The 26,890-nt window shown below is 38.7% G+C and overlaps 1 protein-coding gene across 3 annotated transcripts in view; it reads right to left on the reverse strand.

Annotated features, from left to right (window-relative positions):
- The window catches only part of POLA1 (DNA polymerase alpha 1, catalytic subunit), a 307,687-nt gene that overhangs the window by 241,001 nt on the left and 39,796 nt on the right, over window positions 1–26,890 (reverse strand). For all 3 annotated transcript variants that reach the window (XM_082718245.1, XM_082718243.1, XM_082718244.1), the window contains 9 exons: window positions 26,371–26,460; window positions 22,629–22,745; window positions 20,765–20,940; window positions 18,513–18,642; window positions 17,903–18,022; window positions 16,740–16,839; window positions 6,534–6,658; window positions 618–767; window positions 77–199 (listed from right to left, as the gene is read on the reverse strand). In XM_082718245.1, coding sequence (XP_082574371.1) covers window positions 77–199; window positions 618–767; window positions 6,534–6,658; window positions 16,740–16,839; window positions 17,903–18,022; window positions 18,513–18,642; window positions 20,765–20,940; window positions 22,629–22,745; window positions 26,371–26,460 — 1,131 coding nt within the window. The remainder of the gene's footprint in view (window positions 1–76; window positions 200–617; window positions 768–6,533; window positions 6,659–16,739; window positions 16,840–17,902; window positions 18,023–18,512; window positions 18,643–20,764; window positions 20,941–22,628; window positions 22,746–26,370; window positions 26,461–26,890) is intronic.

Raw genomic sequence — 26,890 nt, forward strand, 5'->3', positions numbered from 1 at the left:
CAAACTTGGCTCTCCCAGATTATAACAGGTCATAGTTAAAAAATAAACTCATCTTTAGAGATGTTATATCATTTACCTCCCTTCCTTTGTATGTCACCAAAGCAGCCAGTGGTTTGGCGTAAAATCTGCTGTAGGAAAATCCCAGGCAGCCATACATACTGTTTGCTGTGAGCTTCAAAGCCTTCTGTCGAATGTCATACTGCAGGTCACACAAGGACAAAAGACAACAATATTTGTAGATGCTTAATCATTACATTAGAAATCTTTTTATATCACCAAAGAAAAGGAGAAACCCTCAACATCCCTGAAAAAAAAAAAAAGACCTGTCAACACACTCAACCCATTCTCCCAGATCCATGATTCCCTGATCTTCTAGAAGCAAGTCAACACAGATTCCAAAGCTCCCAGAAGTCAGAAGGATTTTATTCAGATACAGCTTTTCAGACAAAGATATCTTCCACTCTGAGGCATTCTAATGGTTTTTTAATGGTTTCCTGCCCACAAACTTAAAATAAGCCCATGTAATTACCCACAGCATCATGTTTAAATCATTCCCAGATAATCAAAGTCTGAAAGCTGAGACGGTCATTTGGATGTCTCTTAGTGAAAAGATATACCTGAAGAACAAGGTCTGGATTTAAGTCTTGCTGTTTCATTAGTTGTTTGACTTGTTTTCTCCTCTCTACCAGCTTCCGGATCTCTCTGGGCAAAATGCCCATTTCTAAGTTTGGGTCTGGCAGCTCAGGAATCTGTTCTTGTTCTCCATCCTGATGAACACACAACAGAAATTTCAGACAAATCAAACTATCATAAAAGAGACTTCTAAAATAATATTTTGTGGGAGCTTTACGTGATGATTAAATCTGGAAAAGCTACTTTCCTGCTTAAGCATAGGTCAACAATATGTGGGTGGGAGAAGAAAAAGCAGAGAACAAGTCAACAATGGCCTCTTCTCCCACTTCCATCAGCCTCATTCCCAGTATCTCCACCCCTCTCATTACTGATTAATGTAGATGTCATTTAAAGGGATCAATTTTTATATATACTCCTCTCTTCAGCAAGATTGGGGAGCAACATATTTGGAGAAACTGCTTCTAAAATAAAAACAGTGACACCTCTAGGATTTAAAAAAATGCAACCTAACTACAGTTTTAAGTCAAATGTACTCTCAAGCAAAATGCCACACAACTTTTACAACTATGGAGAATTGTGGCAATTTCTGTAAATGTTCTACAATAAAAACTAAAACCCTAAATACTAAATCAGCAAATTTCTGATTTTTGAAAAGTAACCAGCAGTCGTCTTATACTAAATTTATAGAAGCAAAAAGCAAGGAAAGCATTAGACCATGTTTCTAAAGCTCTATTAATTCTATTAACAGGCCACAGTGAAAAGCCAGGCATGTTTGCCCCTTCAAAGGTTCAGAATTAAAAATAAACGTCTTGCCTTCAAGTATATCAACTCAATGCCTTTTGATAACCCAGCCTTTACAAAGTATCTGATTTTATAAAGATCAATATTTTCAAATGAACAATCTTAAAATAGTAACAGGGACGTATTGTTTTCCAATACAGCAGACAATGATAGCAAACCTATTAAAGAGATCTTGGTACACAATTCCAATTTATTTATAACAGCTAGAGAGGTCAGATAAAAAGTTAACTGAAAGGATCTGGAGTCAGGAAGTTTACAATCCATGCCCAGCTCTTCCACCACTAGCTGTGTGGCACTAGCTATTTTGAAGACTACACAGAAAAATGATACAGAATCTACAAACTGGCTACGTGTATAGTATTTCTTAGGTGACCTTTAAGGTCCACTCCAACTCTTAAATGATTCTCTTATATATCCAGAATCCAAACTGGAGAGCTCAAATAAACAAACCAGTACAGTGGGACTCAGGAGGCTGGATCATGACGATTATCACAAGGCTGACACAGTAGCAGGACAGAGCCCCATGAATATTATTTAACCAATGTAGTCACTACCTTTTGGGGATGTCTACCCAATACCTTCTCTGGACAATTATCCTCTACTACCACAGAAAGACCCATCCTTGGCAACTGTATTTGTACTCTGTAAACCCACTCCTGTGGTCACAGCTGATGGGAACAGATATATCACCGGCCTAAGCAAGCCTTTAAGATTCTCTCTTCTAGGAAGACAGAACTGGGGCTAGAAAATAGCTCCCAAAGCATGTAGTCAGAATTAAAAGACATGTAAAATCAGGAGCAAGAGGACAGACATCTTCGGCCACATGTACAAAGAAACAGAGAAAAGCAATACAGAGAGATAGCGTATTACTTTACATCCTTTACTGTTGGAGAACCACATCTACCAGCAGTCAATCATATAAGCCTTATATATGAAGAACCACACATTAAGTTATTAAGTCCTATATAAAATTGTTGACTAATCACTGGTTAGATTAAATCAATGTGAAATGATTCAAAGCCATTCTTTTAAAAAGGCTGTTTGTGTGCTCGCTTTGGCAGCACATACACTAAAATTGGAACGATATAGAGAAAATTAGCATGGCCCTTGTGCAAGGATGACATGCAAATTCGTGAAGTGTGCCATATTTTTTTTAAAAAGGCTGCTTATGAGTACAATCAGTAACAAAGCCTTGCGTGACCAAAATTTAGAAGAATTTAAAATATAAAATTTGAAAGAATAAAAATAGCAAGTGTTCGAGATGATGTGGAATGACTTACAGTCATGGCTAATGGGGGTGTGTAACACGGTATAACTACTTGGGAAAATAATTTGGCAGTTTCCTTTCGGTTAAACATCCATTCCTGATACAAACCAGCAAATTCCCTCCCTAGGTATTTATCCCCCAAAAATGAAAGGACATGTTCACAAAAACACAAGAATAAGAATGTTCACAGCTTTACTAACAAAAGCTAACCTCAACAGGACACCTGGGTGGCTCAGTCAGTTAAGGGTCCAACACCTGATTTCAGCTCAGGTCATGATCTCTCATGGGTCCTGGGATCAAGCCCCGAATCAGGCTGAGCTCAGCAGGGAGTCGGCTTGAAGGTTCTCTCCCTCTACCCTTACCCCCCTGCTCACTTGCGCGCTCTCTCTCTCTCTCTCTCTCTCTCTCTCTCTCTCAAATAAATAAATAAATCTTTTCAAAAATAGTAACACTGAAAGTCCAAATGCTCATCTCAGGAAACCAGATAAAGTATGGAATACTTCTCAGCAATACAAAGGAAAGAACTACTAATAATGCAACAGCATGGATGAATCTTGAAAACATTACACTGAACAAAAAGCCAAATCCAAAAGAGTACATACTGTATGGCTCCACTTATATGAAGTTCTAGAAAAATCAAAACTAAGCGATGGTGATGGAAGTGACATCACTGGTCGACTGATGGGAGAGGGGCCTAATAATAAAGGTATAATGACATACCAAAACAAATGGGATGAAACTAACATAATCCTTGCAGGGAAATTTATAGCTGTAAATATCGATATTAACAGAAAAGATCTCAAATCAATAACCTAACTTTCTACCTTACAAAAGTAGAAAAATAAAGTTTAACTAAATCAAGAAAGCAGAAAGAAGGAAGTAATAAAGATTAGAATGGAAATATAGGACAGAGAGAAAAATCACCAAAACCAAAGTTCGTTCTTTGTAAAGATCAGCAAAACTGACAAACTTTTAGCTATGCTGATAAAAAAAAAAATGACTTGGGCGCCTGGGTGGCTCAGTGGGCTAAAGCCTCTACCTTCAGCTCAGGTCATGATCTCAGGGTCCTGGGATCGAGGCCCGCATCGGGCTCTCTGCTCAGCAGGGAGCCTGCTTCCTCCTCTCTCTGCCTGCCTCTCTGCCTACTTGTGATCTCTGTCTGTCAACTAAATAAATAAAAATCTTTTAAAAAAAAAGTTTTAAAAAAAGTTAAAATTTTTTTTAAAAAATGACTCAAATTACTAAAATCAGGAATAAGAGGGATATTAGTAATGATCTTAAAGAAATAGTTATAGGTGAATAGTTTGAACAATTTTATACCAACAAATTAGATAACCTTACATTAAACAAATTCCTAGAAAGACACAAACTACCAAAATGGACTCAAGGAAAAATAAAAAACCTGAATAGACCTATAACAAAGATTGAATTGGAAATTAAAAAAAAAAAAAAAAGACAAGCCTTACGACCAGTTAATTTCACTAGTGAATTCTACCAAATATTTAAAGCAGAATTAACATTAATCCCTCACAAATTTTCCCCAAAAAAAAACCCCAAGAAAACAAAAAACCAGAAGAGGAAGGAACACTTCCCAGCTCATTCTATGAGGCCAGTATTATTCTAATACCAAAACCAGGCAAAGACAAAACAAGAAAAGATAGCTATACATCAAAAGCCCTTATGAGTACAAGAGAAAAACCCTTCAACAAAATACTAGCAAACTGAATCCAGAAGCATTCAAAAAGGATTATACACCAAGACCAATTGTAACTTATCCCAGGAACACAGGCTGGTTCAACACATGAAAATCAATATCATTTACCACATTAAGAGAATAAAGGATAAAAAGTACACGATCATCTCAATATATAAAGAAAAAGTGGTTGACAGAATCCAACACCCTTTCATGATAAAAACATGCAACAAACCAGGAACAGAAGGGAACTTCCACAATCTGATAAATACAAACTATGGAAAACCCTTAGTTAACATCATACTTTTTTTTTTAAGATTTTATTTACTTATTTGATATAGAGAGAGAGATCACAAGCAGGCAGAGCAGCAGGCAGAGAGAGAGGAGGAAGCAGGCTCCCCGCTGAGCAGAGAGCCCGATGCGGGGCTCGATCCCAGGACCCTGGGACCATGACCCGAGCTGAAGGCAGAGGCTTTAACCCACTGAGCCACCTGGGCGCCCCAGTTAACATCATACTTAATAGTGAAATAAAGACTGGATGTTTTCCCCCTAAGACCAGGAATAAGACAAGTGTGTCTGCTCTTGCCAATTTTATTCAATATTATATTGAAGGTTCCAGCCAAGGCAGTTAGATGACAACCCAGTCCCCAAAAAAGAATAAATATAAGGCATCCAGATTACAAAGAAAGAATTAAAACTACCTCTATTGGCAGATAACATGATACCGTATGTAGAAAGTCCTAAGGAAAAATCCTAAGGAATCCACAAAAATACTAGAAGTGATAAATGACTTCAGCAAGGTTGCAGCACACAAGATCAATCAATATACAGAAATCAGTTATATTTCAGTACACTAGCAATGAATAATCCAAGAGTAAAGAAAACAGTTATACTTAAAATATCATAAAAAAGAATGACATATTTAGGAATAAACTTAATAAAAGGATTGTACTGTGAACTTTCAGCAAAAAATAAAAATGAAGTACTAATAATTGCTACAACACAGATGAATCTTGAAAACAGTAATGCTAAAGTGCTATAGCTACTCTGAAAAGCAGTATGGAGGGTATGGACTTAAAATCTTGCCATTTGCAACAATGTGGATTGAGCTATGGTGTATTATGCTAAGGGAAATAAGTCACTCAGAGAAAGACAAATACCGTATGATTTCACTCATATGTGGAATTTAAGAAACAAAATAGACATAGGGGGAAAAGAGGGGCAAACCAGAAAACAGACTCTTAACTGTAGACAACAAACTTAGGGTTGCTGGAAGGTAGGTGGGCAGGGGCTGGGCTAGATGGGTATTAAGGAATGCACTTGTGTTGCACACCGGAGGTTGTATATAAGTGATGAATAACTAAATTTTACTCCTGAAACCCATATTATACCATGTTAACTAGAACTTAAATAAAAATTTGGAAAAAAGGGGGGGGCACCTGGGTGGCTCAGTGGACTAAACCTCTGCCTTCGGCTCGGGTCATGATCTCCGGGTCCTGGGGTCGAGCCCCACATCGGGCTCTCTGCTCAGCAGGGAGGCTGCTTCCCCCCACCCCTCTCTCTGCCTGCCTCTCTGCCTACTTGTGATCTCTGTCATATGAATAAATAAAATCTTTAAAATTTTTTGAAGAAAAAAAAAAAAAACAATATGCTAAGTGAAATAAGCCAGACACAAAAGGTCACATGATTCCAGTTACAAGAAATGTCCAAAACACACAGATCTATAGAGGCAGAAAAATTGGTGGTTGCCAAGGACTGGGAGGAATGGAGGGACAAGAAGGAGGGTACAACTAAAAGGTAGGGTTTCTTTGAAGTATAATGGAAATGCCCTCAAATTGACTGTGGTGATGGTTGAAAATTCAGTGACTGCACTAAAAGCCCTTAAAGTGTGTACTTTAAATGGATGAAATGTATGTGAATTACATCTCAATAAAATTGTTAAATAAAAAGATATAGAAACACTGTGAGTTTCCATCTACTCAACCTCTCCCTTTTTGATCACTTTTCACCTTTAAACCACTAAGAAAGGAAACATTATATACTTAAGAGGAAAAACTACAACACTAACCCCTCTGGTTCTCTTTCTTCTTTAAGCACGCTTTTAATTTCAATTTGAAGAGGCCTCATATAAATACAAACCTCTGTAATTTTCTGTGCCTCTGAAGCAACTCTTTGCACTGTTGTAAAACAAATGTTGAATTCTTGAATGATGGAAGGATACAAACTGTTGAAGTCCAGGAGCAAAATAAACTTATCATAAAAACCTGCAACAAAAAAGCCACGTTACAAAAAGTCTTTTTAAAAAAAGCAGATGGGAGAGGGGTTAAAAAATAAGGCAGATTTGTGAAAACACAACATTAGAAGTACTGTACAATGAAGTACATTAGAAATGATACACTAGCAAAAGGAGCAACTTATACCAAAGAAAAAAAGTCATCAACTATCACTCCATAAAAATGCCTTGTATTATAGTAAAAACTCAAGTCACAAAAGAGGAAAGAAGACAATGTGTCTCACCTTGAAACCAACTACAACAAACGATCCCTTCCACAGCAGTCTCCAAGGACACCATTATGATGGGCAAACACCTTCTCCTATCGATTACTTCAGATACTCATGTCTGAAGTGTTGTAAAATTCTCCTTCAGGCAAGTATTCCCTCCCATCTACCGTGCCACCTTGACTCCCAAAATGTTTAGTGATCCATACCAGTGAGTAGTTGGATATATATTTTTTTACCATCATACTTTCATTTTTTTAAGATTTTATTTATTTATTTGACACAGAGAGAGAAAGAGACAGTGAGAGAGGGAATACCAGCATGGGGATCAGCAGAGGGAGAGGGAGAAGCAGACTCCCTAAGGAGCAAGGAGCCTGATGTGGGGCTTCAGCACAGGACCCTGGGATCATGACCTGAGCTAAAGATGGACACTTAATGACTGAGCCACCCAGGTACCCCACCACCATACTTCCCAAGAATAAAATGGGAAGCCCACTCACCTGTACGCAAACGGTGTTGAAAGCAGACAAGAGATGTGTGAATATGTATAAATGTCAGTAGTGGAACGATCCACCCTTTTCACTTGCAAAGGGTGAACAGAAAGCTACTGTATTCCTCTAGGACATTTATAAAGAGTTATCTTCACCTTAAGAAGAAACTGTATAAAAATAAATGTCCACTATTAAGAACATAAAAACAACAACAAATAAATACTGACAGCATACTCTGTGTCAAGCACTATACTAAACAATCACTTTGTTCCTTAAGTCCCTGTGTGGTAGATACTCTTTTATTTTTATTTTTTTTAAAGATTTTATTTATTTATTTGAGAGAGAGAGTGAGAGAAAGAACACGAGAGGGGAGTGGGTCAGAGGAAGAAGCAGACTCCCCGTTGAGCAGGGAGCCTAATGCGGGACTCGATCCCAGGACTCCAGAATCATGACATGAGCCGAAGGCAGTTGCTTAACCAACTGAGACACCCAGATGCCCCAATACTTTTTTTTTTTTAAAGTCTAGTGTAGTTAACAGGGGCGCCTGGGTGGCTCAGTGGATTAAGCCGCTGCCTTCCGCTCAGGTCATGATCTCGGTGTCCTGGGATCGAGCCCCGCATCGGGCTCTTTGCTCAGCGGGAGCCTGCTTCTCTCTCTCTCTCTGCCTGACTCTCCGCCTACTTGTGATTTCTCTCTCTGTCAAATAAATAAATAAAATCTTTAAAAAAAAAAAGTCTAGTGTAGTTAACATACAGTGCTACACTAATAAAAGAGTAGATATTATTCCTACCTCTATTTCACAGAAGAGGAAAGGCAGGCTTACAAAAGTTCAAGAGGAATCCCAAGATCACAAAGGCAGAATTTAAGCCCAGATCTATCTAATACCAAAGGACTATTAATCTGTTTCAAAACAACTAGGAATAAATTCATTTTGTCAAAAACGTCTCTGACACAGAGTTCAAGTTAGCTGATAAAATTCCATTTTTCCTGTACAATAATGTAAATATACTTAGCACTCCTTAACTGTACCCTTAAAAATAGTTAAGAGGGAGGGCGCCTGGGTGGTTCAGTGGTTAAAGCCTCTGCCTTCAGCTCAGGTCATGATCTCAGGGTCCTGGGATAGAGTCCCGCATCAGACTCTCTGCTCAGCAGGGAGCCTGCTTCCTCCTCTCTCTCTTTCTCTCTCTCTCTGCCTGCCTCTCTACCTACTTGTGATCTCTGTCTGTCAAATAAATAAATAAAATCTTTAAAAAAATAGTTAAGAGGGATAAAAAGAAAAAGATCCTTTCTAACTCTGTGTACCACAAAACATCTTCTTTGTCATTAATGACAAGGGGGAGTACACTCCTGTTCAAAAGCTCAATTTGGTGGTTACTGTCTGTACTTTCTTGAACTCTGCTGTCCAAATGAACTGGTCCTGGCAGCTCAGTCTTGAACTCTGTTGTCCAAATGAACTGGTCCTGGCAGCTCAGGCAGAGTCTGTACCCTCTACAGTAGACGGGAGAAAACAAAGACAAATAGCTATATACTGGACTAGGTGTTAGCAAACTACACACAGACCGAATCCAGCCTACCCCGTCTTTTTGTACCATGCATGAGCCAAGAATTGTGTTTACATGTTTAAGTGGTTGAAAAAAAACTTCAAGAAAGAGTACCTCATGATACATGAAAATTATAAAAGATCTGAAATTCAATATCCACAAACAAAGCCTTCTTGGAACATAGGGGGAAAAAAAGATTTGTATTGAGGACAGACGTAAGATGGCAGAGGAGTAACAGACTGAAATGACAGCAGATCCTAGGACTTCAGATAGATAGTTATCAAACCATTCTGAACAGCTACAAACTCAACAGGAGAAAGAAGAGAAGAGCAGCAATTTTATGAACAGAAAATCGACCACTTTCTGAAAAGTAGGACGTGTGGAGAAGTGAATCCAAAGCAAGGGAAGGTAGACCATGGTGGGGGGGGGGGCTCCCAGGAAGCAGCGAAGAACAAAATCGAAACCTTTAGAAGTCTGCTCCACTGAGGGACATGGATCCAGAAGCTAAGTGGGCAGTAGAGCCCTCATGGGGACGCTGTGATGTTGGGTCCAGCAAGGTCACAGAAGGACTGGGGGTGTGAGCATAGCAGAGCTGCTAGATGTTGGAGAGGGGAAGACAACTACAGAGACAGAGATGAGGAGTGAGCTCTCAGCTTGGGGTTACCTTAAACTGTGCTCCATGGCACAGTCGGGTCACTGCACTTTGAGCAGGGACCTCACAAGTGACAAAACCGGGGAGATTCACCTTCCTCCTCTGGGAGGAGAAGTGCAGCAAAAATCCGCTGGGTTTGGAGACTCCAAACAGGGCCGTGAGCCAGAGATAGAAATGCTTAGTCACAGGTCGTGTGAACTTGGGAGTGCGTCCAGAGACCAGGGAGATGGAAGGAATTGACTGCTTATTTCTGAGGGCACACTGAGGAATGGGGCCCAAGCTCTCAGCTACTCCAGGCCGGAGATTGGGAGGCCGCCATTTTCATTCCTGTCCTCCAGAGCTCTACGGAAAGCATTCCAGAAACAGAAGCTCCCGAGAGCAAATTGGAGCAGGTTACTTAGCCCAGCCCCTGGCAAGGGTAGTGAAATTCCACCTCAGGCAAAGACATCTGCGAATCACTGCAATAGGCCCCTCCCTCAGAAGATCAGCAAGAACATCCAGACAAGACCAACCTCATCTACCAGGGAGAACAGCAGAACTCCAGAGCTAGAGGAAACATAGAATTCATGCCTTTTCCCCACGATTGTTTAGTCTTGCAAAGTTAATTTTTTTTATTTTTTTCTTATTTTATTTTGATAACTTTTCCTCTTTCCTCTTTTAACGTGTTTTTTTTTTAGATTTTATTTATTTATTTGACAGACAGAGATCACAAGTAGGCAGAGAGGCAGGCAGAGAGAGGGGAGGATACAGGCTCCTTGCTGAGCAGGGAGCCCAATGTGGGGCTTGATCCCAGGACCCTGGAATCATGACCTGAGCTGAAGGTAGAGGATTTAACCCACTGAGCCACCGAGGCGCCCCTCTTTTAATGTTTTTTGACTAGTTTATCTTAACAATAGCTTTCTAAAAAAAATCTTTTTAAACCTTGTTATAGTCATATTTTATTCCTTCATTGTATTTAACCTTTTTTTTTATACATATAGGTGTTTTTTTTTTCCCTAAAAAATTTTGGGATACAATTTCTTCTAATACATCAAAATATATCCTAATATAGCACATGGCTTTGTTCTAGTCTCCAGCCTGAGCACATTTCCTCCTCTTTTTTTTCCTTTGTCCAACCAACCTATCAATTCCTTTTTTAAAAATTTTAAAATTTTCATCCGTACAGTCATATTCCATCCCTTCACCATGTTTATCCTTATTTTTGCATATATGCAAGTTTTTCTTTCTTTAAAATTTTGGGAAGTAGTTTCTTCTAAAAGACCAAAATACACCCAAAATCAAGTGGGTGGCTCTGTTCTAGTCACCAGTCTAATTTATATATTTTTTTCTTTCTTCTTTTTTTTTTTCCCCTTTCTTCTCCCCCCAGTTTTGGTTTTCTCTGATTTGGTTAGCGTACATTTTTCTGGGGTCTTGGCCACCCTTTTAGTATTTTATTCTCTTGTTCATATATTCTTAACTGGATAAAATGACAAGGCAGAAAAACTCACCGCAAAAAGAAAAGAACATGAGGCAGTACCAACAGCTAGGGACCTAATCAATACAGACAATGGTAATATGTCAGAACTAGAGTTCAGAACAACAATTCTCAAGGTGCTACCCAGGCTCAAAAAACCATGCAAGATATTAGAGAAACACTTTCAGGAGAAATAAAATCCCTTTCTGGAGAAATAAAAGAACTAAAATCTAACCAAGCTGAAATCAAAAAAAGCTATTAATGAGGTTCAATAAAAAATGGACACCCCTGCTGCTAGGATAAATTAAGCAGAATAGAGAATTCGTGATACAGAAGACCAAATGACTGAGAATAAAGAACCTGAAAAAAAGAGAGACAAACAACTACTAGACCACAAGAGGAGAATCTGAGAGATAAGTGATACCATAAGATGAAACACTATTAGAAAAATTGGGATTCCAGAAGAAGAGAGAGGGGGCAGAATGCATATTGGAGCAAATTATAGTAGATAATTTCCCTAATATGGCACAGAAAACAAGCATCAAAATCCAGGAGACACAGAGAACCCCCCTCAAAATCAATAAACAAAGGTCCACACCCAGTCATCTAACAGTGAAACTTAGAAATCTTAGTGACAAAGAGAAAATCCTAAAGCAGCTCGGGACAAGAAGTCTGTAACATATGATGGCAAAAATATTAGACTGGCACCAGACTTATCCACAGAGACCTGGCAGGCCAGAAAGAACGGGCATGATATATTCAGACCACTAAATGAGAAAAATATGCAGCCAAGAATACTATATCCAGGGCGCCTGAGTGGCTCAGTGGGTTAAGCTGCTGCCTTCGGCTCAGGTCATGATCTCAGGGTCCTGGGATCGAGTCCCGCATCGGGCTCTCTGCTCAGCAGGGAGCCTGCTTCCTCGTCTCTCTCTCTCTGCCTGCCTCTCTGCCTACTTGTGATCTCTCTCTGTCAAATAAATAAATAAAATATTAAAAAAAAGAATACTATATCCAGCTAGGCTATCATTGAAAATAGAAGGAGAGATAAAAAGCTTCTAAGACAAACAAAAACTAAAGGAATTTGCAAACACCAAACCAGCCCTACAGGAAATATTGAAAGGGATCCTCTAAGCAAAGAGGGAAGCATAAAAGTAGTAGACCAGAAAGGAAGAGAGACCATACACAGTAACAGTCACCTTACAGGCAATACAATGGCACTAAATTAATATCTTTCAATAGTTACCCAGAATGTAAATGGCTAAATGACCCAATCAAAAGACACAGGGTGTCAGAATGAATAAAAAACCAAAACCCATGAATATGCTGTCTGCAAGAAACTCATTTTAGACCCAAAGACACCTCCAGATTTAAAGTGAGGGGGTGGAAAGCAATTTACCATGATAATGGACATCAAAAGAAAGCTGGGATGGCAATCCTTATATCTGGTAAATTAGATTTTAAGCCAATCTAATCTAAAATTAGATTTTAGACTATAATAAGAGATGAGGAAAGGCACTATATCATACTCAAAGGGTCTGTCCAACAAGATCTAACCATTTTAAATATCTATGCCCCTAACATGGGAGCAGCCAACTACACAAACCAATTAATAACAAAATCAAAAAAAACATATCGATAGTAATACAATAGTAGTAGGGGACATTAACACTCACCCTCATTAAAATGGACAGATCATCCAAGCAAAAGATCAACAAGGAAATAAAGGCCTTAAATGACACACTGGACCAGATGGACATCACAGATATACTCAGAACATTCCATCTCAAAGCAACTGGATACACATTCTTCTCTAGGGCACAAGGAACATTCTCCAGAATAGATCATATTCTGGGTCACAAATCAGGTCTCAACTGGTACCAAAACACTGGGATCATTTCCTGCATATTTTTAGACCACAGTGCTCTAAAGCTAGAACCAATCATAAGAGGAAAGTTGGAAAGAACTCAAATACATGGAGGCTAAAGAGCATCCTACTAAAGAATGAATGGGTCAACCAGGAAATAAAAGAAGAATTGAAAAAATTCATGGAAACAAATGAAAATGAAAACACAACCATTCAAAATCTGTGGGACACAGCAAAGACGGTCCTAAGAGGAAAGTGATACTAGCCTTTCTCAAGAAACAAGAAAGGTCTCAAGTACACAACCTAACCCTACACCTAAAGGAGCCGGAGAAAGAACAGCAAAGAAAGTCTAAACCTAGCAGGAGAAGAGAAATAATAAACATTAGAGCAGAAATCAATGAAATTGAAACCAAAAAAATCAGTAGAACAGATCAACGAAACTAGGAGCTGGTTCTTTGAAAGAATTAATAAGATTGATAAACCCCTGGCCAGACTTATCAAAAAGAAAAGAGAAAGGACCCAAATTAATAAAATCATGAAAGAAAGAAAAGAGATCAAAACCAACACCAAGGAAATACCAACAATTATGAAAACAAATTAAGAGCAACTATACGCCAGCAAATTTGACAATCTAAAATTCCTAGAGATGTACAAACTACCAAAACTGAACCAGGAAGACACAGAAAACCTGAACAGACCCATACCCAGTAAGGAGATTGAAGCAGACATCAAAAAATCTCCCAAAAAACAAGAGCTAGGGCCAGATACCTTCCCAGGGGAATTCTATCAAACATTTAAAGAACAATTAATACCTATTCTCCTGAAACTATTCCAAAAAAATAAAAATGGAAGGAAAACTTCCAAACTCATTTTATGAGCCCAGCATTACCTTGATCCCAAAACCAGACAAAAACCCCACCAAAAAGAAGAATAACAGAGCAATATCCTTGATGAACACAGATGCGAAAATTCTTACCAAAATACTAGCCAAGAGGATCCAACAGTACATTAAAGGGATTATTCACTACGACCAAGTGGGATTTATTCCTGGGGTACAAGGTTGGTTCAATATCCACAAATCAATCAATGTGATACAATACTTAAAAGAACAAGAACCAAATGATACTGTCAATTGATGCAGGAAAAGCATTTGACAAAGTACAACATCCTTTCTTGATCAAAACCCTTCAAAGTGTAGGGATGGAGGGTACATACCTCAATATCATCAAAGCCATCTATGAAAAACCCACAACAAGTATCATTCTCAATGTGGAAAAACTGATAGCTTTTCCTCTAAGGTCAGGAACACAGCAGGGATGTCCACTATCACCACGGCTATTCAACACAGTACTATAAGTGCTAGCCTCAGCAATTAAACAAAAAGAAATTAAAGGCATCTGAAGCAGCAAAGAAGTCAAACTCTCACTCTTTGCAGATGGTATGATACTTTATGTGGAAAACCCAAAAGACTCCACTCCAAAACTGCTAGAACTCATACAGGAATTCAGTAAAGTGTCAGGGATATAAAATCAATGCACAAAAATCAGTTGCATTTCTGTACACCAACATCAAGACAGAAGAAAGAGAAATTAAGCAGTCAATCCCACTTACAACTGCATCCCAAACCATAAGATACCTAGGAATAAATCTAACCAAAGAGGCAAATAATTTGTACTCAGAAAACTATTAAGTACTCATGAAAGAAACAGAGGATGAAACAAAAGAATTGGAAAAACATTCCATGCTCATGGGCTGGAAGAACAAATATTATGAAAATGTCTATGCTACCTAAAGCAATCTACATATTTAATGCAATCCCTATCAAACTACCCACAATTTTTCTTCAAAGAAATGGAACAAATAATCCTAAAACTTACATGGAACCATAAAAGACCCCTAATAGCCACAGGAATGTTGAAAAAGAAAGCCAAAGTTAGTGGCATCACAATTCCAGACTTCAAGCTCTATTACAAAGCTGTAATCATCAAGACAGTATGGTACTGGCACAAAAACAGACACAAAGATCATTGGAACAGAACAGAGAGCCCCGAAATAGACCCTCAACTCTATGGTCAACTAATTTTCAGCAAAGCAGGAAAGAATGTCCAATGGAAAAGAGACAGTCTCTTCAACAAATGGTGTTGGGAAAACCGGACAGCCACAAGCAAAAGAATGACCCTGAACCATTTCCTTACACCACACACAAAAATAGACTCAAAATGGATAAAGAACCTCAATGTGAGATAGGAATCCATCAAAATCTTTGAAGAGAACACAGGCAGCAACCTCTTCCACCCCAGCTGCAGCAACTTCTTCCTAGAAACATCGCCAAAGGCAAGGGAAGCAAGGGCAAGAATGAACTACTGGGACTTCATCAAGATCAAAAGCTTTTGCAGAGCAGAGGAAACAGTCAACAAAACCAAAAGACAACTGACAGAATGGAGAAGATATTCGCAAATGATGTATCAGATAAAGGGCCAGTATCCAAAATCTATAAAGAACTTATCAAACTCAAAACCCAAAGAACAAATAATCCAATCAAAAAATGGGCAGAGGGGGCGCCTGGGTGGCTCAGTGGTTTGGGCTGCTGCCTTCGGCTCGGGTCATGATCTCAGGGTCATGGGATCGAGCCCCGCATCGGGCTCTCTGCTCCGCAGGAAGCCTGCTTCCCTCTCTCTCTCTCTCTCTCTCTCTGCCTGCCTGTCTGCCTACTTGTGATCTCTGTCTGTCAAATAAATAAATAAAATCTTTAAAAAAAAAAAAACAAACAATAAAAAAATGGGCAGAGGACACGAACAGACATTTCGGCAAATAAGACATCCAGATGGCCAAAAGACACATGAAAAAGTGCTCCACATCACTCGGCATCAGGGAAATACAAATCAAAACTACAATGAGATACCACCTCACACCAGTCAGAATAGCTAAAACTAATAAGTCAGGAATCAACAGATATTGGAGAGGATGTGGGGAAGGGGGAGCCCTCCTGCACTGTTGGTGGGAATGCATGTTGGTACAGCCACTCTGGAAAACAGCATGGAGGTCCCTCAAAAAGTTGAAAACAGAGCTACCCTGTGACCTAGCAATTGCACTACTGGGTATTTACCCTAAAGATACAAATGTAGTGATCAAAAGGGGCACATGCACCCGAGTACTTATAAGAGCAATGTCCACAATAGCGGAACTATAGAAAGAACCTAGATGTCCATCAACTGATGAATGGATAAAGAAGAAGTGGTGTACATATATATACACATACACACACAATGGAATACTATGAAGCCATCAAAAAAAGGGAAATCTTACCATTTGCAATGATGTGAATGGAACTATAGAGTATTATGCTGAGCGAAATAAGTCAATCAGAGAAAGACAATTATCATATGATCTCCCTGATATGAGGAATTTGAGAGGCAGAGGGTTTCGGTGAAACAAGATGGGATCGGAAGGGAGACAATCCATTAGAGACTCTTAATCTCACAAAACAAACTGAGGGATGCTGGGGGTGTGTGTGGAAAGGATGGTGGGTTATGGACATTGGGGAGGGTATGTGATATGATGAGTGCTGTGAAGTATGTAAGCCTGACAATTCACAGACCTGTGCCCCTGCGGCAAATAATACATTATATGTTAATAAAATAATTAATAAAAAAAGCTTCGTATTAATTCATGACAGATGACTGGCCGACAAGATTTTCACATGAACAGAAGACAAAAATAAGGTCAAAACAAGACCTATTTGCTAACCTACAAAATATAATTCAGGTCTTGGAGTTTCTCAAGCCTAGGTCTGCATTAAAAAATTCCTTAACACCAGGGGAACGCCACCTGCTGCACAGCCTTACCAGCTTTGGGGTCCAATACCAAGCCTCCAGCATAAGCTGCTTTCTTACGTCCTTTCTTATATTTATTGGCATCTCCATCTATATCTTCATCTTCATCTCCCTAATATCAAATGGAAAAGTTACTTCACCAGCCAGCAACTAATTAACAATTAAGAAGTTTTATGATTCCCTCCTTTCCAACTGCAATACACAACTCTAACAAACGTTCTTTAGTTTTAGCTAGTGGTCCTGCCTGCGGGGAACAACAGTTACTATATTATGTTCATAAACCCAAATGAATGCCAAGCATGGGAGTCACCAAAACACTATACCTCTGAGTTTATAAATATGCAAATTCTACTTTATTGAATTCACAGAACTTTTTATTTTTTAAATCAATGGATACTAAAATTACAATGCTTCATATTATATAAAATCTAATACAGTAAGAGTCCTCTTAAATTCATTATTCTAACAATCATGATATATAAATATTAAATATTTTATATGATCATTATTTTCACTAGTGTGGACACCTTAAAGTAAGTTTGTCCATATACTAAAAATTCATTTCCAAGTAGTTCGTTATTGATGAATACTCAACACTTCAGAAGTCAAACTCCTGTAAGTTAACATTCTCTATACCAGTTTTGATAATGTACATAAAACAAATACAAGTATTTGAATCATCTTAACATTAACTTCCCCTCTTTGAGTCAGTTGCTATCAGTGATGACAAAACGGTAGCTAAGTTTTATTTCCAATATCATGGAGGCCATTTCAGAAAACTCAATGTGGTGACCTAATTCTATTAGCATATAAAAACACAACAAAGCCACAAAAAATAAAGGCTCATGCATTTAAGGAAATAAAAGGTTTAACTGGTATCTAACTCTGGATACAGCTAAGATGGCAAAACACTTTCCTAGTATGATCACCCTTCAGAGACTCAATGCTGTCCTCAAAGAATTTCGTATTTTACAAAAAATTTTTATCTACACAGAAAAAGTGAAGAAGGAAATCACCACACAAACACAACTGAATGACTAACATGATTTCTATAGTATACAGGAGATTAATAATTTTGGAACCAGAAGTTATCACAGCAAAAAGCTATCTCGGTAATAAAAGGGGGGTGGAGAGTTTTATAAAAAAGGCAAAACACTACACAATTTTGGACCCACCAGTTTTTGCTGAGGTTTTCTGAAAATCTGCTTGTCAGGCACAATATAGTTGTTTTCATAAAATGCATGAAGCAACAAGAACTCATTACGCTCGGATCGTCCACCCATCAGCGTCCTAGACTATTAAACAGAATTTCTTTTTTAATTTAAGCTCAAAACTGTAACAAACAAAAGAAACTTTAAGGTGGTAAATTTAATCATAGCACCTCCTCCACAATCATTCTTCCTAATAAGGGCTGCTTCAAAAATAAGAAGGTACAAAATTCATTCTACCATTTTCTTTAAGCATTGTACTTAAAAAGAGACAAAGAAAGCTTAAAATACTAACACCACTTGGGCTATTTCTTTACTCCCAAATAGACCATTCCACACATCAGACACATCCAGATGTTAGAAATGATCCTTATGTTCACCAAAATTTCAACATACTGCACCTGGCTTTCCTCCCCTTCTCGCAGCCAGTTCATTTCACAAAAGCAGCCCAGCTTCCAGAATACAAGTTACTCATTTTATAAGCATGCATTTAGACTCATTATCATATAACAACTACCCCAAGCAAACACTGAATCCAACAGGAAATGCTTTTTCCCCCTTTCTAAGTTAAATTTACCATAATGTTCCCAGCGATGTTAGTGATCTGCAATGCTAATGGAAGAACATTTAGCTCACACATGATCTGCAAAATGAACCTGGCATCTTTCCAGGTATGTTCCAACAGGTACAACAGATGAGAAGATTCACTGTACAGAAAAGTAAGAATGAAACAGAATCAAGTAATTAAAAGAAACAATGACTATAATCAGAACTTCATAAAACATTACAAAAAAATTTTGGTATGAGTAACTTCAGAGCAATGGCACCTTGGCTTTGGAAACAGTTTAAAATAAGGCTGGTATGAAACCATGAATTCATTCATGTCATTGATCCCAAAGCCCTCCTCTAAAACATGCACCCAAAAAAATCCCACAAATATAAAGTAAAATTATGTGTTAACTAAGACCTGAAAACTACCTAAATTCTTGTATTCATTCCACCTAATAAGTATGTGTTATACAACGACTATGTGCCAGGCCAGTTCTGATTCTGGCTGTAACCAAAAGACAAAATTACCTGTCCTCATGGGGCTTATGCCCTCATGGGGGAGACAGAGTATAAATTAAAATACATATATATAGTAGGTTATATAATGCTGTGTTAAGGAGAAAAAATTAAGCAGCAAAGGAAATATTAAGTATCAGAAGCAGAAATTGAAATTTTAGTTAGGGAACCAGGGAAGAGTCCACTTAGAATAAAGAACCAGAAGAGGTGAGGAAGCAATCCTTCTGAATGGGTATCTGAGGTAAGAGCATCCAGCCAAACAGAACAGCACATTCAAAGGCTCTGAGCTGACCACAAATGTGGCACTTTCAGGACCAGAAAGGAGAGCAGGGTCTCATGATGGAAAGTGAAGGACAGAGTTAAAGGTAGAGAGAGAAACACTGTATAGGACCTTGTAAGGCAGAGCAAGAACTCTGGTTTTTACTCTAAATGAAACAGTCACTGGAAGACTTTGAGCAGAGTGTAGTATCTGACTTAACTTTAGCAAGATAACTCTGGTTCCTGGGTTGAAAACAGACAGCAAGGATCAAGGGGAAAAGCAAAGAGACGAACAAAGAGGCTGACTATGACTATTAAACCAGGGGAAAGAGGAGGGTAGCGCAGACCAGGATGGGTTCAGTGGAGAGGAAAAGAAGTGGTCAGCTCTAGACATATTTTGAAGATAAAGTCTGTGATGGCTCAAACATGGGATATCTACCAGAAAGAGGAATCATGGAAGCCTCAAAGTTTTGGGGCCAAATAGGACTTTGGAGATTTCTAAGAGTACTGGAAAAATAAGAGCTGTCACTCTTAAGGAGGAACTACAAGAGTAGCCTAGGGCAAAAGATCAGAAGTTGAGCTTCTGAACAAGTCAGGCTGGAGGTTCGTATTAGACATCAAGTAAAACAGGCAGTTAGGTAGAGGAGTCTGGAATTCAAAGGAAAGATCTAAGCTGAAGATACACAAGAGGGAGGCGTCAGCACCCACATGGTACTGAAATTTCTGAGACTCGATAAGATCACCTAGAACGAATATAGTCAGAAAGACAAGCAGCTCAAGGACTTGGGAGGAATGGGCAGAAAAGAGCAAGTGGCAAGAGGAGCAGAAGAAACTTTGTTAGGAAATAATCAAGCGCAAAGATTCAGTTGCACAAAATGAGTAAGTTCTGGAGGTCTAATATATAGCAATGTGACTACAGTTAACAATACTGTATATTATCATATATTTAAAATTTGCAAAGAGGGTAAATCTAAAGTATTGTAACCACAAAAAAATAGTAACCATGTGAGGTGACGGATATGTTAAATCACCTTACGGTGATTGTTTTATAATGTATATATTTATCAAACATCAGTTTGTATACCTTAAATATATATAATTTCTATTTGTCGATTTTACTCCAATAAAGATAGGAAAAAACAATCAAGTAATATCTCTATATAACTTAGTGATTCTCAGTTTATCTAATTTCTAAAAGATTTACACTATCTCCTGAATTAAAGAATTAAGGGTAGAAACCTCATTATCACATCAATTTTCAAACTGCTCTTAGGAAACATCTATATGAGGTTAGGATGAGTAAGGGAGAAAAACATACACTGATAAAATCAAAATACTTCAAGAGGCAAAATAATTTAAGTTATTAAAGTTAACAGATGCTGGTGCTGACACAAAGGCAGATCCCCCTCCAGGAGACCACACAGTCCTGGTCCCTCCAGCCTGGGGTGACAATGGCCTCTTGCTATTGCTCAAGACACACCAACTCCAAAGCATCCAGGATCATACCTGTACATATTTCGTACATTCTCCATTGGGATTTCAAATCTTTCGGTTCTCAGAATCTGTTGAACAAGTTCAGACAAATGGTAGCTTTTACAGCGAATCAATTCCTTTGCTGAAATTTCCACATCACAGATCATTCGGCCACAGGTAGCATTTCTTTCACCAAATCCACCCCTGCCCTACAAGGGGAGGACAAAAAGCAAATCCCACGGATGAGCAGACACTGGGAACATTCTGTTCTATCTTGTTTTGAAGAGCCCAGAATTATAATGAAGAAACTCTCAATCTCCCATTCACTCACTTAGTCAGCCATCACTCAAATATTTCTGAATGTATGGGGCTCCTGGGTGGCTCAGTTGGTTAAGCGTCTGCCTTCAGCTCAGGTCATGATCCCAGGATCCTAGTCCTGGGATCAAGGCCCATATCAGGCTCTCTGAGCTGATCAGGAGCTGCTGAGCAGAAAGCCTGCTTCTCCCTCTCCTCCTGCTGCTCCCCCTGCTTGTTCTCTCTCTCTCCCTCTTTCTGTCAAGCAAATAAATAAAATCTTTAAAAATATATTTCTGAATGTCCACTATGTAGCTGACACTGTTTTAAGCACTAGGGAGACAGCAGTGAGCAAAACAGAAAAGACTACTGATCTCAATTGAAATAGACAACAAAAAAACAGACATCAAAAGCAAGGAACGATATAGTTTTAGGAGGTAATAAGCATATGGAAAAGAGAAAAACTAGAACGGGTGATGAAAATGAGAATTCAGGGGACTGCACCTTAAATAGGGTAGTCATTGTAGACCTCCCTCAGAAGATGCCATATAAAGAAAACTGTGAAAGGGTGAGGAGTTGATAAATCAAGTGCTGGGATGAAGCTTAATAACAATTCTAACACTGTAAAGATAAGAACAGGAAAAGAAGCAAGAGCACTAGCTCCAACTCCAATCTGCAGCAGTAGAATCCACTGGAGACTATTTTAAAAAGGTACAGATTCCTAAGTTTTCTGATGAGGCAACATGCTCATTTTTTTTTTTTTAAGATTTTATTTATTTATTTGACAGGCAGATATCACAAGGAGGCAGAGAGGCAGGCAGAGAGAGGGGGGGGGAAGCAGGCTCCCTGCTGAGCAGAGAGCCCGATGCGGGACTCGATCCCAGGATCCTGAGATCATGACCTGAGCCGAAGGCAGCGGCTTAACCCACTGAGCCACCCAGGCGCCCCCAACATGCTCATTTTACTTAGAAGTTTTAAGTAAAATAAGACTTCAAGCAAAGAGCACTCTCAGGCTTAGGAAATGAAGGTGGCTTCATACAAAAACCACCAAAGCCTCCCTAAGTTAAACAAGCACGTAGAATGAAAAATACATAGACATTTAAAGTTAAGTCAGGCCAGGTTTAAAACCTCAGTTCTTCCCCATACTAACCCTACAACCTTGAACAAGTTCTGTCATCCCTGTGAGAAGCACAGGGAAACTGGAGTTGCTGTGACAGCCAACTAACGCACAGGCACTTAGCCCACGGCCTTCTTACACATTCACCGTCAGCTCCCTCCCACTCTTCCTTCCCCTCTCAGTCCTGAAGGCTAACACTCACTGATCTCTGAACCCCGCAACTCTGCTCTAAGGGCTACAGCATCGGTAACGCTGAAAGTGGAGGTAACATGTATGTGCCATCTCTAGGTTCTAATAGCTAATTTTAAAAACTACCAGTGGTTTCAACCAATAAAATGCTACATTCAAAGGAAAAGATTGTTTAGTGCCAAAGTTAAAATGTCCTCTCACAAGACAACCAATTCTCAAAGAAGCAGTGTGTTCCCAGGTAGCTATTCCACAAAAAGAAGTCAAGTCAAGAAGTAAGATTTTGAAAACTATTATTACCCCAAGCTTTGGCATGTTGGATCGCTTCAGTCGACCTATCTTGGACCAGTGAGGAACTTTGCACACATTAATTCTCTGCAGGAGCACTTCCAGTTCAAATCCATAAATATTATGACCCTAGTCAGAAAAAGAAGGCAGCCAGTAACATTATAACAAACGCAAATTAGAGGATTTATCTTCATATGCACAGAATTTCTGTGCCCTCTCTTTTTTCTGGTCTCTAATTGAAGGCATCATGAGCTTACCTCCGATTGGGGTCCTTTCTTCTTCAGGAATGTATTCATCAGCAGCATTCATTAGCCTTGACATTAACAAAGCTGCTAAGCAGATTGCTAGAGTAAACTTTTATTTCATCCTAATTGATGCAAGGTTCATATGATGTCTTTTAATTTGCTGCTCATGCCTCACAGTCTCAGAGGCAAATTTTTATGTTCCATACTTTTTCGTGATCAGTAAAAACTATGTTCACATATTTCCATTTTAATTCCTTAAAATCTGAGAACCTAACTGTGTTGTGTAATAGTTTATACAGACTTCTTAGAAAACTCAGGAACTGCATCTACTCTCTTCTTAAAGAACTGAGTTCAAATACTACTGATTTAGACTCTTAATCAATGCATAACAAACTATACAGTATCAGGTGATAGTTCAAATTAGGAAACAAAACTATACCAAGTATAAATTATCTCAAAAATGCAACTACAGACCTGGATGGCTTAGTCAGTTAAGCATCCAACTCTTGATTTTGGCTCAGGTCTTAATCTCAGGTTTCTGGGTTCAAGCACCACACTGGACTCCACACTGGGCATGGAGCCTACTTAAAAATAAAATAAACAGGGGCACCTGGGTGGCTCACTGGGTTAAGTCTCTGCCTTCAGCTCAGGTTATGATCTCAGGGTCCCGGGATTGAGCCCCGCATCAGGCTCTCTGCTCATCGGGAATTCTGCTTACCCCCACTACCTGCCTCTCTGCCTACTTGTAATCTCTCTCTCTTGATCTGTCAAATAAATAAATAAAATCTTTAAAAGTAAATAAATAAAATAAAATAAACAAAAATGCAACCAAATTTTCCACATCTATAATGATAATTTCCATCATGTGAAAAGTATGGTTCACTGTCTACAGGTTACTTAAAAACGAGATGAAGCTTAAAACAAATCATATCAATAGACTCACTTGTTATTAATTTTAATTAAAAATGTGTACCATGGGCAGCTATAGGTAGAAGAATGAAACTCGACCATTCTCTTACACCGTACACAAAGATAAACTCAAAATGGATAAAAGACCTCAGCGTGAGACAGGAATTCATCAGAATCCTAGAGGAGAACATAGGCAGTAATCTCTTCGATATCAGCCACAGCAACTTCTTTCAAGATATGTCTCCAAAGGCAAAGGAAACAAAAGTGAAAATAAACTTTTGGGACTTCATCAAAATCAAAAGCTTCTGCACAGCAAAGGAAACAGTCAAAAAAAAACAAAGAGGCAAACCCACAGAATGGGAGAAGATATTTGCAAATGACAGTACAGACAAAAGGTTGATATCCAGGATCTATTAATTTTAATCAAAAATGTGTACCACTATATATTTATGGCAGTTTTGTCTATTAAATTAAGAAACACAAGGACATGAGAAAGTCTCATTTCCAAATTATCATTCCTGGGATTACAGATGCTCACCAGTGTCAGGATTCTCTCTCATATCAGATCAGTTTGGACTTCTCACACACAGACTTGGCTCTAATACCCTAAGGCAGGCCAGATATCCGAGGCACCAAGACATCTCCTTGGGGTCTGAGAGATACTACTAGGGGACAATGGGTGAGGACCTAGTTCTGAGCCAGAGTACCAAAGCAGGGCATTTTGGACAGAATCTTCCTGGTGCTTTCAAGGTGTATAACAAAATATGTAATACCTAGAATACTGGAAAAGAAGCAGACACTTGCTAACAACCTATAGGCTCTAGGTAATCTGGCCACACCATGGTCAAGAAAGTTGTCCAAGAGCAAGAGTGAATGTGGAAAAATATATACCACACATTTCTTGCAAGGCTTACATATAACCAAATTACCAATATCACACTTAAAATACATGCATTTATATCCTACTTTCCTCGAAAACAACCAAAAGCACAACATAATTTGATCCATTAACTGAAAAAAAAGGAAGAAATCATATCAAACTAAAGCCAGAGCAAAGCAAAATGTTGCTTTATGACTCTTAAAAACTGGGGCAAACATAATTCAATGAATTATTACTCTTCCCATCTAATGGGAATATATTTGGTTATGAAGAGGAAAAAAAATCCTAGCCCTGACCTCTCAAAGAATAGGTCATAGAGATCCACTAAGCTCAGGACAACTTGCGGGCTCAATCAGTAGAATATACGACTCTTGATCTTAGGGTCGTAAGTTTGAGCCCCATGTTGGGTTGTAGCTACTACTTAAAATAAAGAGAGAGAGAGAGAGAGAGAGAGAGAGAGAACCACTGAGCTCATAAAATGAAAATACTTAACACTTTGGAGACCGACACCAAATCAAGGGAATTAACTCCTCTGGCCACTATACAGCTAGACCACTAATCCAAAATTTCAGAGAAACCCACTGTCAACACAAGTTTACTTACTTACACGCTGGTCTCTAAAGTGGAAATAAGTGGAATATCCTGAACTTCAACAATAACATGAGTTGCTTTTCTCTTAGAGGAAAATAACTACTTTATAGTGGGCTGGCTCTTCCCTCCCCTTTTCTATTGGCAGAAACTACAGCAATTCCCACCAGTACATAAGGTCATTTCTTCTCTGAAGATTCAAAAATAAAGAACTCATAAACTGAACAATAAAAAAAAAACCCACCCAGTTAAAAAATGGGCAGAGGACCTGAACAGACATTTCCCAAAAAAGACCTACAGATGGCCAATAGGCACATGAAAAGATGTTCAATGTCACTAACTATTAGGGAAATACAAATCAAAACCACCTCAACACCTATTAGAATGGCTATTACCAAAAGGACAAGAAATAACAAGTAGAGAGGAAGTGGAGAAAAAGGAACTCTCCTATTACTGGCGGGAATGTAAACTGATGCAGCCACTGCAGAAATCAGTTTGGAGATTCCTCAAAAAAAATTAAGAATAAATCTACAATATGATTCAGCTATTCCACTTTGGGTATTTATATGAATGTGAAAACACTAATTCAAAATGACAGATGCAGCCCTATGTTCATTTATAAGAACCAAGATATCAAAAAACCTAAACTGTCCATCAACGGATGAATGGATAAAGAGGATGTGGTTCATGCACACACAATGGAAGAATGATATCACGCTTTTTGCAACATGAATGGACCTTGAGGGTATTATGCTAAATGAAGTATGTCAGATTTCACTCATCATATGGAACCTAAAGCATGTGGAATCTAAACAAATGAACAAACAAAATTACACAAAAACAAACAGTGATAGAGAACACACTGCTAACTACCAGAAGGAAAGGGACTTGGGGGTTGGGCAAAAAAAGTGAAGGCTATGGTGACTAACGGTAACGAGGCTCTTGGCAGTCATCACTTTGTAGTGTATACAGACGTCAAATTATAATACTATACACCTGAAACTTAAGTCATGTTATACAATTTTACCTAGATCAAAAAAAAAAAAAGATTCTCTGCTGCTCAGTAAGTACTGAAAAGAAAACTATTAAGGAATGAGGAGCTCCCCTATGGCATGATGAGACATCTACTCACCACAATGATATCAGGATCAATTTTGTGAACTTTGGCGAGGAAAAAACCTAGCAATGTTCTTTCTGTTGCAGCAATCTCAACCTTCACATTCTGTTAGATAAAAACATACCAGTCATTTACTCTTTACTTTTAAATACTATACTCAGTTCCTTGTTCAAGCAGGGTTAGATTTCTGAGAATTAAAAGAATCCACCCAGGGGCACCTGGGGGGCTCAGTCAGTTAAGTGTCTGCCTTTGGGTCCAGGGATCGAGTCCCAAGTTGGGCACTGGACTCCCTGCTGAGCCTCTCCCCCCCCCACCTCAGTCAGGTGCATGTGCATGCACTCTCTCTCTCTCTCTCTCAAAATAAACAAATAAAATATTAAAAAAAAACAAAAACAAAGAATCCATCCTTTTAAAAACTAAATGAAGCAATGCTGATTCTAGGTTTCACAGTAATAACTGCTGAAAGTCTCTAAGGAGCTCATAGAAGTAAATGTATAAATAAAGCAAAACTCTAAATGCTGAGCACTATGAAGTG

Source organism: Mustela nivalis, assembly GCF_964662115.1.
Source record: "Mustela nivalis genome assembly, chromosome: X".
Taxonomy (NCBI): domain Eukaryota; kingdom Metazoa; phylum Chordata; class Mammalia; order Carnivora; family Mustelidae; genus Mustela; species Mustela nivalis.